The sequence below is a fragment of the Bos javanicus genome, chromosome 19 (genome assembly GCF_032452875.1).
Source record: "Bos javanicus breed banteng chromosome 19, ARS-OSU_banteng_1.0, whole genome shotgun sequence".
NCBI classification, from domain to species: domain Eukaryota; kingdom Metazoa; phylum Chordata; class Mammalia; order Artiodactyla; family Bovidae; genus Bos; species Bos javanicus.
Genome location: NC_083886.1, coordinates 23469537 through 23483723, shown reverse-complemented (window position 1 = coordinate 23483723; position 14187 = coordinate 23469537). Strand labels below are relative to the sequence as shown.

The 14187-nt window shown below is 42.5% G+C and overlaps 1 protein-coding gene across 1 annotated transcript in view; it reads right to left on the bottom strand.

The window, feature by feature from the left end:
• The window catches only part of VPS53 (VPS53 subunit of GARP complex), a 125313-nt gene that overhangs the window by 72478 nt on the left and 38648 nt on the right, over positions 1-14187 (bottom strand). The window contains exons 8-11 of the mRNA XM_061389534.1: positions 8324-8402; positions 5634-5777; positions 4993-5135; positions 2214-2355 (exon numbers count right to left, since the gene is read on the bottom strand). Coding sequence (XP_061245518.1) covers positions 2214-2355; positions 4993-5135; positions 5634-5777; positions 8324-8402 — 508 coding nt within the window. The remainder of the gene's footprint in view (positions 1-2213; positions 2356-4992; positions 5136-5633; positions 5778-8323; positions 8403-14187) is intronic.

The window sequence follows — 14187 nt, the reverse complement described above, 5'->3', positions numbered from 1 at the left end:
ATAAATCTAATCACTGAGTCTCTAATGATGCATGTGAGTATAGTTAAATCCTATCTAGACATTTGCTTTTAATTTCAAGGCATTTTAATTTACAGACTATATTAAATCCCTCCTTAAGGTCGGGAATTTAGGCAATCAGCTAGAAACCTGGGCAGTTCCCTTCTTCCAGTAACCGTTATAGCACAGGACATTATGAGTTTGTTGGGGCTGGAATAATAAAAACAAAACATGCCCTGTCCTTAAGGCTCTTTCAGTCTAAGTTTCTAACAGTTTCTAACAGTCTAAGTCTCTAAGTATCCACATCTGTCAAAAAAGAGCAAAAGATGATGCATCACACGGCTCAGTTAGGAAGAGCTTTCCAGGTGAGCCTGTCTTTTCAGGTGAGCTCACCCTTATTGTTTAACTGTCAATCGGTCACCAAGGCGGGTGAAAAGGCCTGAGTGATACAGTGAAGGATGGAAGGGAGCAAGCCTGGGAGGGTCTCTGGTTAACCTGGCCTTTGGCGGACTTCTTATCTGCTCTATTATTTTCCAAGGAATCTGGTAACTTTCAATGAAATCTGGCATATGATAAAGAGTATTAAGATATATTTTGATTCATTCTGTAGTTCCACTACCCTGAAACAAAATGGTGATTACCCAAAAGGCATATCCTGGGATCAAGGCCAGAGGAGTTCTGTTGCCTTTCTAGAAACTCATCTTTAAGGGAAGATCCTTGAAGGCTGTGGAGCTGCCATGGTCAGGAACTGGAATGCAGAATGGTTGCTGAGTCACAATAACTGGGACAAAGAACAGTCTCAGGGGAAGAGACTGTCTTAAAAGAGAGAAGTGACATGGAGAAGCCTGTGTGGAAGACAGCTGACCAACTGGAGAGGTGAAGGGTAAATAGAAAGCTCATGGCTCAGGATTTCTGCCAATGCAGGGGGTGCAGGTTTGATTCCTAGTTGGAGAGCTAAGATCCCACATGTCTTACAGCCAAAAAACCAAAAAATGAAACAGAAACAATACTGTAATAAATTCAATAAAGCCTTTAAAAATGGCCCACTTAAAAAAAAAAGCTCATGATTCAACAGGATTTTTTTGTAATCTGAAACTGCAAACTAGATAGGAGAGCTAGGCAACAGCTGAACAACTGGAGGAAGTATTTGTAAATTGATTATGCCAGAGAATTTCAAAGACAGAAGTCCAAAAAGGAATGGATTGGTGGGAAAGGTTCAGGAGTTCCTAGTGACTGGGAACAACATCTCAGAGCACAGGACCCCCAGGAGACAGAAGGCTGCAGTCTGGGAGCATGATCCTGGTAGTGGGTAAAAGTGGAGAGATGCCGGGCTGCCCTGAGAAACAAGTAGACATCCACTGATCATTTCCAGACCTTTTTCTTACCTATTTACATATATAAACATTCTTCTTCCACAAATGGAATTATACTATATGTACGGGGCTGTGTGGCTCAGCTGGTAAAGAATCTGCCTGCAATGCAGGAGATCCCTGGTTTGGGAAGATCCCTTAGAGAAGGAAATGGCATCCCATTCCAGTATTCTTGCCTGGAAAACCGATGGACAGAGGAGCCTGGCAGCTATAGTTCATGGAGTCGCAAAGACCTGGACATGACTTAGCGACTAAATTACCACCACTGGGCTATAGCTTACGTTTTGCACCTATATATGTGAGAGGTTTTCTTCCTACGACAACACATCTACATCTATTCCTCATTCTACCACTCTGAAACTGTTCTATCTATTCCACAGCGTGAATATACCATATTTTACTTAAGGTCAATGATGGACATTATGGAAATCTCCAATGTTTTCTGCTTTTAAGGTTGCAGTTCACCTTTTGGGGGGTTACATCTTCCTCTAAGCACATCTTCATTATAATAAAACTCAAGAGTTGATAATGTAATAAGTTATTTGTGACTGAATAAGTGAGGACTCTATGACTCACAGAATTACTAGGCTTAAAATAGGGGTGATCCCTTGATAAAATGATGACAAGACACTCTAAAAACATGAAATATTGCATAATAGACAAATGATAAAGCCATACAGAATGTTCTGTATGACTATTTGAATGAATTCAACAAAATCCTTGGGATGGGGGATTAAGCACTTGAGCTGATGGATGGAAACACCAAACTGTATAAGACTTCAAAAGCGAAGCCCACCCACCCAGGCCACCAATGCCTCCATCTGGTATCCCTTAGGACAGTCTTACCAGCGTTCCATCTGTCAGGGTGCACCCGGAAAAGCGTTTTGCAAGAAATCCCTCAAAGTTAGTCGTTCTCTGAATAGCAAAGAGAAGCAATTTCACTTCAATTTCCTTTGCTCTTGTACGCATGATCTTGGCAAGTTCTGTCCTTCAAATTAAAGAGAGAAGAATGTTGTCGAACAAACTGATCATTCAAGACAGGACAAAGTTAAGTGGCTTTAGCTTATACTTTAAAAAAAAAACAAAGCATGTAGTCATTTCAAAACCTGAAGTCTATCACCAACTAAGTTTAATGCTTAGGGAATAGAAACACATATTCTAAATAAGAATTTTAGGGAATTTCCCAGCAGTCCAGCAGTGAGGACTCTGCAATCTTGCTGCCGAGGGCCTGGGTTCAATCCCTTGTAGGGGAACTAAGATCTCATAAGCCATGCAGCCTAAACAAATAAATAATAAGAATTTTAAGGTGAAATTATCCACCAGTCCAAAAAAAAAAAACAAAATCAAAGATAATGGCTATCAGATTGCTTACACGGCTACTACAGTTTTTATCATTTTTAAAATTTCCATTCACTTGTTAATAGTATATATGAAGCATTTACTCAGTATTTTATAAAAATGCATATATTCTATATAATTTTACGAGTCATTAATTACTGAATCATAAAGCCCTCCCTCTTCCAGACAGCTCAATAACCATCTTTCAACCAGAAAGCAGGACCCCTGGGTAGAGATGGGAGAGATGGGAGTCGATTGATCCCCTTGTAAAAAGTGACAGGTACCCATCTGGGTGTTTCCTGCCTGTGACGCTTACAGGCCACTCAAGTGTCCCATCTCAGAATGCTACGTTGTAAGGGAGCAGTCACACGAGAGTTCTCAGTAAGTACTGAGCTACAGATCATCTTCCCACACAAATAAACAACAAAAACCAAACAAAGGGCCTCTTAATTTGAGAATTATGTATCTACAGGCTTTTAGCCAAAATTCGAACAACGAAAGCTTGGCAGCAGCACTGCCATTAGCTGACACAAGAGCACATGTGTTGGCTTTTATGTACACTCACTCTCCTGTGGACTTCATTTTTCACAGAAAATGAATTTTGCAAGACACTGAACTAGGGGCTAAAGTGAATTAGTTATCAATCTCTCAAGCAATGCACTCTTTCTTTGCTAATCAGGACTTAGAAAGTGACAACCACAATCAACTTTGAATCAATAAAGTCATCTAATCCAGCAACAAGTGTTTCTGAAAACCACCATCACACAGAATGTAAAGCACCAAGGGTGACCCTAATGTAAACTAGGGACTCTGGGTAGCAAGGAGGTGTCAAGGTAGGTTCAGCAACTGTAACCTGTATACACTCTGGTCGGGGATACTGATGATGGCGGAGGCCTCTGTGGATGCAGTGGAGGGGAGGGGGTAGGGTATATGGGAAATCTCTTCTTGTCAATCTTGCTGTGAACGTAAATCTGCTTTAAAAACTAAAGCCTACGTGTGCATCCTAGAGCCTGGACTCTGCAACAAGAAGAGTCAATGCAATGAGAAACCAGTGTGCCACAGGTAGAGAGTAGCCCCTGCTCACCCCAAATAGAGAAAGCCCATGCACAGCAATGAAGACTCAGCACAGTCATAAATAAATAATTTTAAAAATAAAGCCTATTAAAAAAAAATCAACAGCCAATATCTCTTAATGAGTCCCTGCCCCCTATGATGTGCTCTTAAAGCATACAACTTGACTGTAATCCACAATTTTAAGAGAGATAATTACCATGAATTACTCTAAGGTGGCTGAGTTATGCATACATATGGGACTTCTTAAAAAATTAACTGGGGTTAATGTAATTGTGCACTGGTCAGGGGGCCTCTGTAGACTCTAGCTTTAGCTCTGTCATGGACACACTGATGTATACTTCTCAGGCTTTAATTCTTTGATCTAAAGGGACTATCTGGCCTTGGGCTATGGCTCATGGAACTGAAACAGGAGGAATGGGAGAAGGTCTCTAAAAGGCTCAGAACACTCAGATGCCAAAGTGATTAACGATCCAAAGACTATAAACACTGGGTTAGGGGTGGGAAATCTGCTCAACAACTATTTCCTGAGTGTGTACTATGTCACTGGAGTAGACACAGCCCTGTCCCTCTGGAACCATCTACCCAGCATGTCAGAGAAGCAGAAAGATGACGGATGTACATTCACTGAACACTGATATGTGTGACACAGACACGGGAAAACGCAGGGCAATGAATCACTACAGGAAAATCTGTCCGATGTGCTTTCGGATGGCTCAGAAGGCAGGCCGTTTGACGTAGGGCAAGGCTATAGGGAAGTCCTAGAACAAAGATAAGAGCAGACTGTTCTGCTGTGTGGTGTGTATATCACTCTTAAGGCGGAACAGACATACAAACAAGTGCTCTGGCTACAGCCTGCTAGCCCAGGGCACTCATGTACCCTTTTCCATTTTTCCCTATCAAGTGTTTACCCCCTCTTCACACAATGCTTTCTCCTCTAAGGCTGGAACTCTGAACATGGAGAAGGTGGAATACAGCTACAGCTGGAGTCAGGGACTCAGTTTTGGATATATTCTAACTTTCAACAGGAATGGAGTCTTCTGCAGGGACTCCAGCACAGCTGAAGACATTCTCCTGAAAATCATGATTCTCAAACCGATTTTTAAAAACAGGTAGAAGTGGTTCCAAAGCCACAGGAACCCATAGAGACTGGGGGGCTGGGCTTTAATAAACTGATATCAATCAATACCCAAACCAGTAGAGAGCTGGCAGCTACCTTGTGATGTGGCAAAATTCTACGGCAATTCTCTCCGCCATGTACCACTCACGTGGGAACATCCGGCCATATTTCTCCTCATAGTCCACGAGCTGGCGTTTGATCCAGGCATAGCGACGGTCGATTTTGTCCAGCCAGGCAACCTGGGGGAAGCAGGGAATAAAATCTACCCCAGCACTTAGAAGTAGTATTGACAGTTGAAGGAAATAAGCAAAAACATAGAAGTAAGAAAAACACAACCAATCTATTTCTCGTGATTTTAAAGAGTCTAGGTTACTCTTCTTAACCCGGGGTCTATGATTGGGCTTCAGGGGTCTATAAATTTCCTGAAACTGTATGTAAGGTTTTATGTATAGGTGCATTTTTGCAGAGAAGATCTCTAGCTCTCATCCATTTCTCCAAAGGATCAGGGACCCCAAAATGATTAAGAATCACTGAACTGTACAGTCAGCCCCTAGGAATCAGGGTTTAACAACCAACATTTTATGTCAATTTTAAGACAGTAATACTAATGTCAATTTTTAATACTAATGTCAATTTTAAGACAGTAATACTAATAAAATATAAATCATAGACCTGAGAGCAATCAATTCTTAGTACAATTCAAATGTGATATCTGAGCTCATTTGGTCAATACTTACATCTTGGTTTTCTTGAAAAAGTACTAGGTACTCTGACAGATGCTGTTTAATAAACTTTTTGATGATTTCCTGTTTGATTCTGGGGTCCAAGATGTTAGCAACCTGACACGCATCTCGTAGAACGTTGCTGGGTCCTCCTGGCCTCTGGTAAAACACACAGCACACACACCAGTTCAGAAGCCAGAAGCGGCCTTCAAATCTTATGGCCTCTGACAGCTGCTGCTTCTTGTTCTACTCATGATGTTGTTATTACTTCCACTCCCCTGACACTCATTCTTCTGCTGTGGATGGATATTTGAGTTACTTGTTTCTCAATGAAAGAATCATTAAGCTAGTCTGTAGTAGCCAGTATAAAAGCTACTCCGTGAATCAACAATGAGACATCCTGGAAACCGGGCCAGCAATGATGGTAGGAACTTCTGCTTACTGAACTGAAGTCACCTTCCTGAAGGGCCCTAAAAGTCAGAATGACACCAGTCTGATGCCACACGTGCCACCTTCCTCTGATGCTAACCTTGGATTCCTGTTCTCAAAGTGCTGTATTTATGCCAAACAGCATGCTGGCATTTAAAACCCAAATCCAGGTTCCATCCACCATCCTTGCCCCACTGATGGTCAACCACGCAAACAGGCAGCCAAATTATATTATGATATTGGTGCCCTGACCTGAAAAAAATAGTAGAAGACCATCAAAGGGCTGTATTGATACATCAGGATGGGAAGGCTTTTGTTATTACTGAAGGTAACTCAGTCTCCTCGAACCTTTCTTTACAGTAACTCACTGAATGAACGTGGTTGGCTGAGTGGACTACAGAACACTTGGCATTGGCTCGTGGCTTGGCTAAATAACCACATAACTTTGGCACAGTTATTGACACTCATCTGAAAAATAATTGGAAAAAAAATAATGCATTTTAACTAGGTGATGATTAAGGGTCTTCCAGATCTTTATGATTTTTTAAAATCAATTCTAATTTATCCATCTCAACTGAAGTTCAAGAGTTTCTTAAGTGTCACTTAGGCTAACTAAACTGTTAAATGCTGACTATGCTCCGTGCTGAGTGGCTATTCTGCCATCCACTGAGAATTCTGACTGCTCAACTCTGGCTTATGGATGAAAACGTTTGATCTGACAGAGAAGTCATGAAAGCCGAAATCTACAGGCTCAGGGGTTCCGATTTTTTCATTTATAAAGGACTTCACAGTAATCTTAGATACTTTTTTTAAACAAATTTTGATTTCCACTTGTGAAGCAGTAATAAAAACATAAAGCCTTTAAGAGAGGTCAATAGTCACTCAGAAGGAAAAAAGAAAACTCTTAGAGAAACATCAAGTCATCTAGCCAGAGAAAAGGGAAACAAGTTGTTAAAGAAAACCATTTTCACCTCATTTTCCTCCTGGGGTCTGAGAAAAAGTTATAATGTAGGTCAATGTTATATTTTCCTAAATGATAAAGCTGGGCTTTATCTGCATCTTTCTAAAACTTCTTAAAACCAGGGTCAATAGCAGAGTAGAGTAAAGCAGACCCTAGTAATTATAACTTGTGAATCTCTTACTACCCCTTTTTACAGGACTATTTTCTGATACCCACTCCCCACAGTTACAGCAAATGGAAAAGGAAGATGAAGTCCACAAAGGAACATGCTTTATGAATAAAATACCTGATTGCTAGAAGACAGCTAGAATATATGCAGACATGAAAACCAGAGGCAGGTTTCCTATACGAGGTAATCAACAAAGCTGGGGCAGCTACCCCCACATACTTCCTACGTCTCTTATATGAGGCACAAAGAACAACGATTAAGATATTTCCAGTTATTGAATTATAAAACGGATCCAGGAAACGTTCCTTGGCTCGGCAAACAGACATATATCCCCCACCTCCATCCACCAAGCTGCCTGCCAGTCAGTGTGCTTCAGGTCATTTCTGAGCCACACAGTTCTTGCTCCTGAAATAGCTCAAATAATAGAGGGGAAAAAAAGCTTCTGAGGGTTCTTCTCTCCCCAACACATGCAAAGCATTAAGATTATGTCTGCTACAATTTGAAGGATGGAGCTAAAAGCAGTTACCCCAGCACAGTGACGGCCAAATGAGGCAAAGCTTGTTATATGAGAAGTGTAACCAATAGCTCACGAGTGAAATTACTGTGGGCTTTGCAGACACAACACAAACAGTCAGGCTACCAGTGAGAGCTGAAGGGATTCATCCCAAAGAACAGGATTCTGACCATTAAAAGCGAGTCTCCTAACTGTCACTCCGGGAGTTACTTAAGCCTGGGCACGTTCCTGTCCGTTGTCTCTTCACCAAATTGAAACCAAAAAGTTATGTAACAATCCTAAAAGAAAATCACTGTGGTTTGGAAAAAAAAATTAAACAAACAAAAAAAGTAACTATGAGAAAAAAGGTAATTCCCCAGGCAGACAACAGTTTGGGTTTGACACACGTTAAGTGAAATCAAAACAAACCCTCACTGTGGATGTGTGAGGACGCGGATGAGCAGCCAACTGATATTGCTTCAGGATATTTAAAATCAAGGATGGTCCATCACCCTGAATCTTTAGCACACAGACTTTATGGCTGCCAGCAACCGCATTTGAAATAGTAAGTGAATCATAGTTACGGTGAGTGTGAATCAGGCCAGAATATGATGAGAATATCCAAAGACTGAAGGGAAAATGCAAAACAATACCTTGGTGCCCTGGGAAGGAAAAGCTTCTTCAAAATCGGCCAGGATTTGCTGTCCTAACTCAGTCTGGGCCGCCTTCACTCTGTAGGGAAAAGAGAACATATCATTACCTGGCATAATTTTCAAATGTCCATAAATAACTGTGCACGGATCCATAGAGGTTATGACTGCTGAAGTCTTCAGGGATCATCCAGGAAGCAGGGAGTGGTGGCTAGATAAGATAGGTCACACACTAGTTAGCAGCAGGTTTATGACTACATCAGCTTCCCCAGCTTCCCCAGTGGCTCAGTGGCAAAGAATTCGCCTGCAGTGCAGGAGACACAGCAGTCGCGGGTTCGATCCCTGCGTCAGGAAGTTCCCCTGGAGAAGGGAATGGCACCCCACTCCAGTACTCTTGCCTGGAAACTCCCATGGACAGAGAAGCCTGGTGGGCTGCAGTCCATAGGGTCACAGAGTTGGACACAACTGAGCATGCACGCATGCACAGATTCTTCCTACGTCCCAAAGCTCTCCTAGGCCTCCCCTCAGCTGTCGTGAGGTAGTACACGTCAGTCTTTGCAAAATGTCACTGGGGTAGTTACGCCGCAGGAAGATGCTATATACTAATGCCCAGTAGTGAGTAGTGAAGTCGCTCAGTCGTGTCCGACTCTTTGCGACCCCATGGACTGTAGCCCACCAGGCTCCTTGGTCCATGGGATTTTCCAGGCATTAATACTGGAATGGGTTGCCATTTCCTTCTCCAGGGGATCTTCCCAAACCAGGGATCGAACCCAGGTCTCCCGCATTGTAGGCAGACACTTTATTGTCTGAGCCACCAGGGAAGCCCAAGTCAAATTTAAATCTGCTTCGGGTTACTGGTGTAATTACTCTGCCGTTCCTTGGAGAACAGGATGGGAAGCGGGTTTTGAACTGCTTCAGGGTTGCTGTTTTTTTCAACCTGGAAACCAACATCAAGATTCTAAGTTTTAACAAGTGAACCAAAATACTGTTTTCTAAAGTAAAAAGATCAAATGATAAAATGAACTGCTATTTGAGTGTGATGGTCACTGAATGAAGACTTAAGTTCACTCGGGAGACGGTGAGGATGAAGACTGAGTCACACTGGAAATGAGTTTGAAAGGGGAGGCTGGAACTGAACCGAGTGGTTTTCATGGAAAGGAGGAGCTCAAGAACTAGTGCTTGGCTGAGAGGAAAGAAGGGAAAGGAGAAGCAGCCAGGACGGGAGAGGAGCTCTGGGTCAGCCGCCTGCCACCAGCTCGCCTGCCCCCAGCCCAAGGGGTTGGGTCCCTCCTGCCCACCATCCTCACAGCTGGACTGCCCTGAGCCTGAGGCAAATCTTTTATCTTCGCTAAAAGCACCATAAAATAATGTTCTTCCTTTTTTGGTCTCCACCCTGTTACTCTGGAATTAACTTTATGAAGTTTCTAGAAATAGTGAACAGCTCAAAACCACAATTTCTTTGGCTACTAGGCGGTGCCTGGCAACCTACAGAGATTTTTTTTTTTTTAAATGAGGGGATAGTCAGGACCCAAAATGGTCTGGTTTTTCTGTGGCATAGTTATAATTATGCCTTATTCCAAATACTTTCCAGGGTTTTTCCACTATCTTCAAAACTTAAAACTACTCTTATAGGTGGGTTTGCAGCCTCTTTTAGTTACTTTCCAAGGGGATGAGAAATGATAGAGATAAGGTTGTCACCCAAGTAGCCCACACATTAGAATCTAATGACATTAAAATGTCATTCATCTACACTTGCCCAGCGTACCACAGGAAACATTCCTTGAGTATGAGTTCTGACAAGAGAGAAGATGCTTTTGTAAAACCATTACCTCTGAGGTCTTATGACTCCACATAATGGGCCAGACAGACCGACTCCCCTGGTGCCAGGTCACAAGACATAGCTTCCAGGCCCCTTTGTTCCTTCTCTCTCCTCTTGGCAGCCACAGAGAGCACAGGTTCCCCACTAAGCCACAGATCACTCCTGGAGGGGAAGTTCCATGCTGGTTGAAAAGTCACAGTCTTATTCGCAGGGCTCCTGAGTGTCTCGGTGATGTGATGGTCCCAGCTCTGCCTGTCACCCTTCCTACTCTGCCATCGCCTAACCCCACATTCTTAACCAGATTTGAAATTGGGGTGCCTGAGGCAATAGGGATGGACCTGAGATTATCACACTAAGTGAAGTCAGTCAGAAAGAGAAAGACAAATCCCATATGCTACTTCTCGCCTGTGGAATCTAAACTGTGACACAGATGAAATTATCTATGGAACAGAAGCAGACTCACAGGCATAGAGAAGAGACTCGCGGTTGCCCAGGGGGAGGGGGGAGTGGAGGGGCGGACTGAGAGTCTGGGGCTAATAGGTGCAAACTGTTAGACTTGACAAACAGCAAGGTCCTACTGGACAGCACAGGGAACTTTAACCAATCTCCTGGGATAAACCATAATGGAAAAGAACATGAAGAAGAATGTCTGTATGTGTATAACTGAGTCACTTTGCTGCACAGCAGAAGTTAACACAACAGAGTAAATCAACTATACTGTACTTCAATAAAATATTTAAAAACAGAAATTGGGGTGCCTGCAAAGACAACCAGAGCCTATAAGGGCAAAAGTATCAGCCTGTGATGTGCAGACCCCCTTGCCTTCTTCTACAGTCCATTTCCAAGGTTACTTGAGACAGTCTAGACTTAGCTGTGCAACTGGTGAGCTACATGTACTCCTAATCAAGTCATTTCCCTCATGTGGGCCACAACTAAGAATGGTTGTGAAATGAGAGGTGGGGGATGGAGGCCTGGGCTAGAAGCCCCTCAGTATTATTGTTATCTGATTTTGTTAACAGATATCTGTTATCTGTTATCACAACACCCATCTTACAGCTCTAGCTGGCAACGGCATCCATCCTTACCGGTGACTGCAAGTCGGATGTTTAGTGAACACTGGAGCAGAATAATCAGCATTCGCATGCTTCCAAGTGTAGTTTCCAAAGTGTCTTAACAGTGACTCAGATGAAAGAGAAACCATTCCCCTTAGTGACAGTAATGATGGTGTCCAGAAACCCAAACCCGGATTCACACACTTGCAGGATAAGATGTGAATAGTGGTCTTTACAATCAGTTGCCTGAGCAAATCCTACAAAGACACCAAACACACTGAAAAAAACACATCTTTGGCCTCACTCCTTCAAACTCCTTCCTCTTCCAACCATGAAAAGTAAGCTCTTACTGTGAAGAGACGGAGCACTAGACTCTGTTAGCAGAGTACTTACAGAAGTTCAGCCGCCAAGACTTCCTAGTCATCCTTATGAAAGTCAACCTACAACTAATAGAGAACAGGGGAAATAACAATTTCTCCCGGGTCCAAATAAGCTTGACCTGGTTAGGTGGTGACAACTCAGTGCTGACCACTCTTAGCAAATGAGAGATTCCCTATGCTATGCTGGAAACGATGGTCAACCAACTGCCTCCTGGCATCCTCCACACCATGTGACCAGGGGTTGTTCAAAGGCACCCTTCCCATGGGACTTCCCTGGTGGTCTAGTGATTAAGGGGCAACTAAGCCGATGCGACTCAACTGCTGAGCTATTATATGCACCACAACTGGAGAGAAGAAGGCTCGAGCACCACAACTAAGATCTCATGCAGTCATAAATAAACAAATATTTTTTAAAAAAAGCACCCTTGCCTAAATGTGCTATTAGATTTCAGCATAGGGATGGCAGTAGAGGGACCACAAACTATGAAAACCATTTAGACATTTATGGACAAAATAACCCTGATGCTTCCAATACCCCATGCGTGACTGTCCCAGAGAAAGTACCCTCAGTAATTTGCAATAAACTGACCTCCCAAAATAGAGAGTCTGTACCGGACAGCATGATTAGTCAGTCTGATTAGTCAGATACTCCAGTTCCAAGGAGACAGAATCTCAACCCAGAATCTTAGAGTGACTCAGTAGGATGCTTTGATATCATCAAGTAGAATCCTTACGCTTTCAAAACGCGTGCTTTTGAAACTTAATATCCTTTCAGAAAGAACCTGTCATAGTCATATAGCCAGCTGGGCCTTTTCTTTCTTTCTTCCTTTTTCTTTCTTTATGTAAAAATTGTTATTGAAGTATATATAGTTAGTTGACTAGCTAGGCCTTTTCATCCTCCACTTTAATTTCTTTGACCACTATGCCAAGTGATCCCCTCAATCTGCCAAGTACCTCTCATGCAGAAGAGGTTAGAAATAGCCCTGAAAAATAGGTTTCAGTTAGAAGGTTTCATGAGTTTCAAGAGAATGCCAGAACCTTCCATTTTTCCTCAGGAAATACTGACTGATTACTAGACACATTGGCTTTCTCAGATATTCTTAAGCCAGGAGGATTTGAAATATAAAGATGACATTAAAGGGAAAAATAAAAAAAAAAAACTTTCCTTCAACGCTACATTAACGTTTAAGCATTTTCCAGAAGGGTAGTTGGAAGAAACAGCTGTATTGAAATTGACGTCCATGAACTTCATATTTCAAATGTGCAGGCAAAGATGTCAGAACACAGGCTTTCCTGTGACTTCCGCAGTCTGCAGACAGCAAGCTCTGAAGCTAGAGGCACTGAAGCGGTGCACAGGGTGTAAGGCTCCCGCCTTCCCCACCCTCCCCAAACAAACAATCTATTTCTATCACTTCCAGATGGTTCTACCATGGCTATGTAAACACAGGGAGGAAAATTCACCAGAAATGATGCTAAAAATAAGAAGTCTGGACTTTCCTCAAACTTTTAGTACCTCCTGAAAAAGAACTGTAGTCCAGGCACTGGAAACAAGCGATTCCTTCCCTTCTGTTAATTTTAGTATTACTTAATAGCACTTATTCTCTATTAATCAACACATTTTTTTTTTTTTTGCAAATAGAAGTTGTGAAATGAACAAAAAGAAAAGTAAATCCTTCTGTGTTCGCAGCAATCCTACATGATAATGAATAGCTGGAGCACCAGACTATACTGATGGAAAGTTATCTTTTAAGGGGAGTGTCATTATAGCAGTGATCACAAAGTTTCTGTAATTTATAAAATAACATCTTCGGAAAAACAAAATTAAAAGGCAAGAAATCCTCAAAGAGTATATTCTCTTGTTTTTCCCTATATGCTTTCTTATAAATAAAATTCAGTTCTACCATGTTCCTGCCATCAGCAGTGCCCATCCTGTGCAACCATGCAACCTCCTCGACTACATGGTCGCTGTCATGGAATGGTCTTTATCTTTTTCTAATCCAGAACATAGCCCCAACCTCCAGTCTCTTTTAACTATAACTGACAAGACTTTTACAAAATACAAAGACTATGTCTCTTCTTGCTTCAAATCTTTCATTGTCCACAAAACGAATGTAGAGCAGATTCAAAACGAATGCAGAGTCAGATCTATGACCTGACTCTGCCTACTGAGACAGACTTTCACTCTCCACTCTCTTCTTTCCCCCTCTCTTCCTGTCTTGGTAGTAAGGTCCTACCTTTTGTTTTGGCCACACCCCATGCCATGTGGGATCTTAGTTCCTTAACCAGGGATCAAACCCACACCTCCTGCAATGAAAGCATGGTGCCTTAGCCACCGGACTGTCAGGGAAGTCCCCAGATCTTACCCATTCTTTTAAGGTCAGATTAAAATTTAATACTTCTTGACCCCTACCCGCGGCCTCTGAAGGCTGAGTCTCTCAGTCCCTCTTCTGAGACCCTGCTGTCCCCAGACAGCATGGACTAGTTCTGTTATATCCATCTCTATCAGTGTCTCTCACAATAATGGTGCGCTCTTTGAAGGCAAAGAGGGTGTGTTTTTCACCTCGTGCCCTCAGGACCCCAGCACAGGGCCTGGAATCTAGAAAGTGTGTGGTCAGT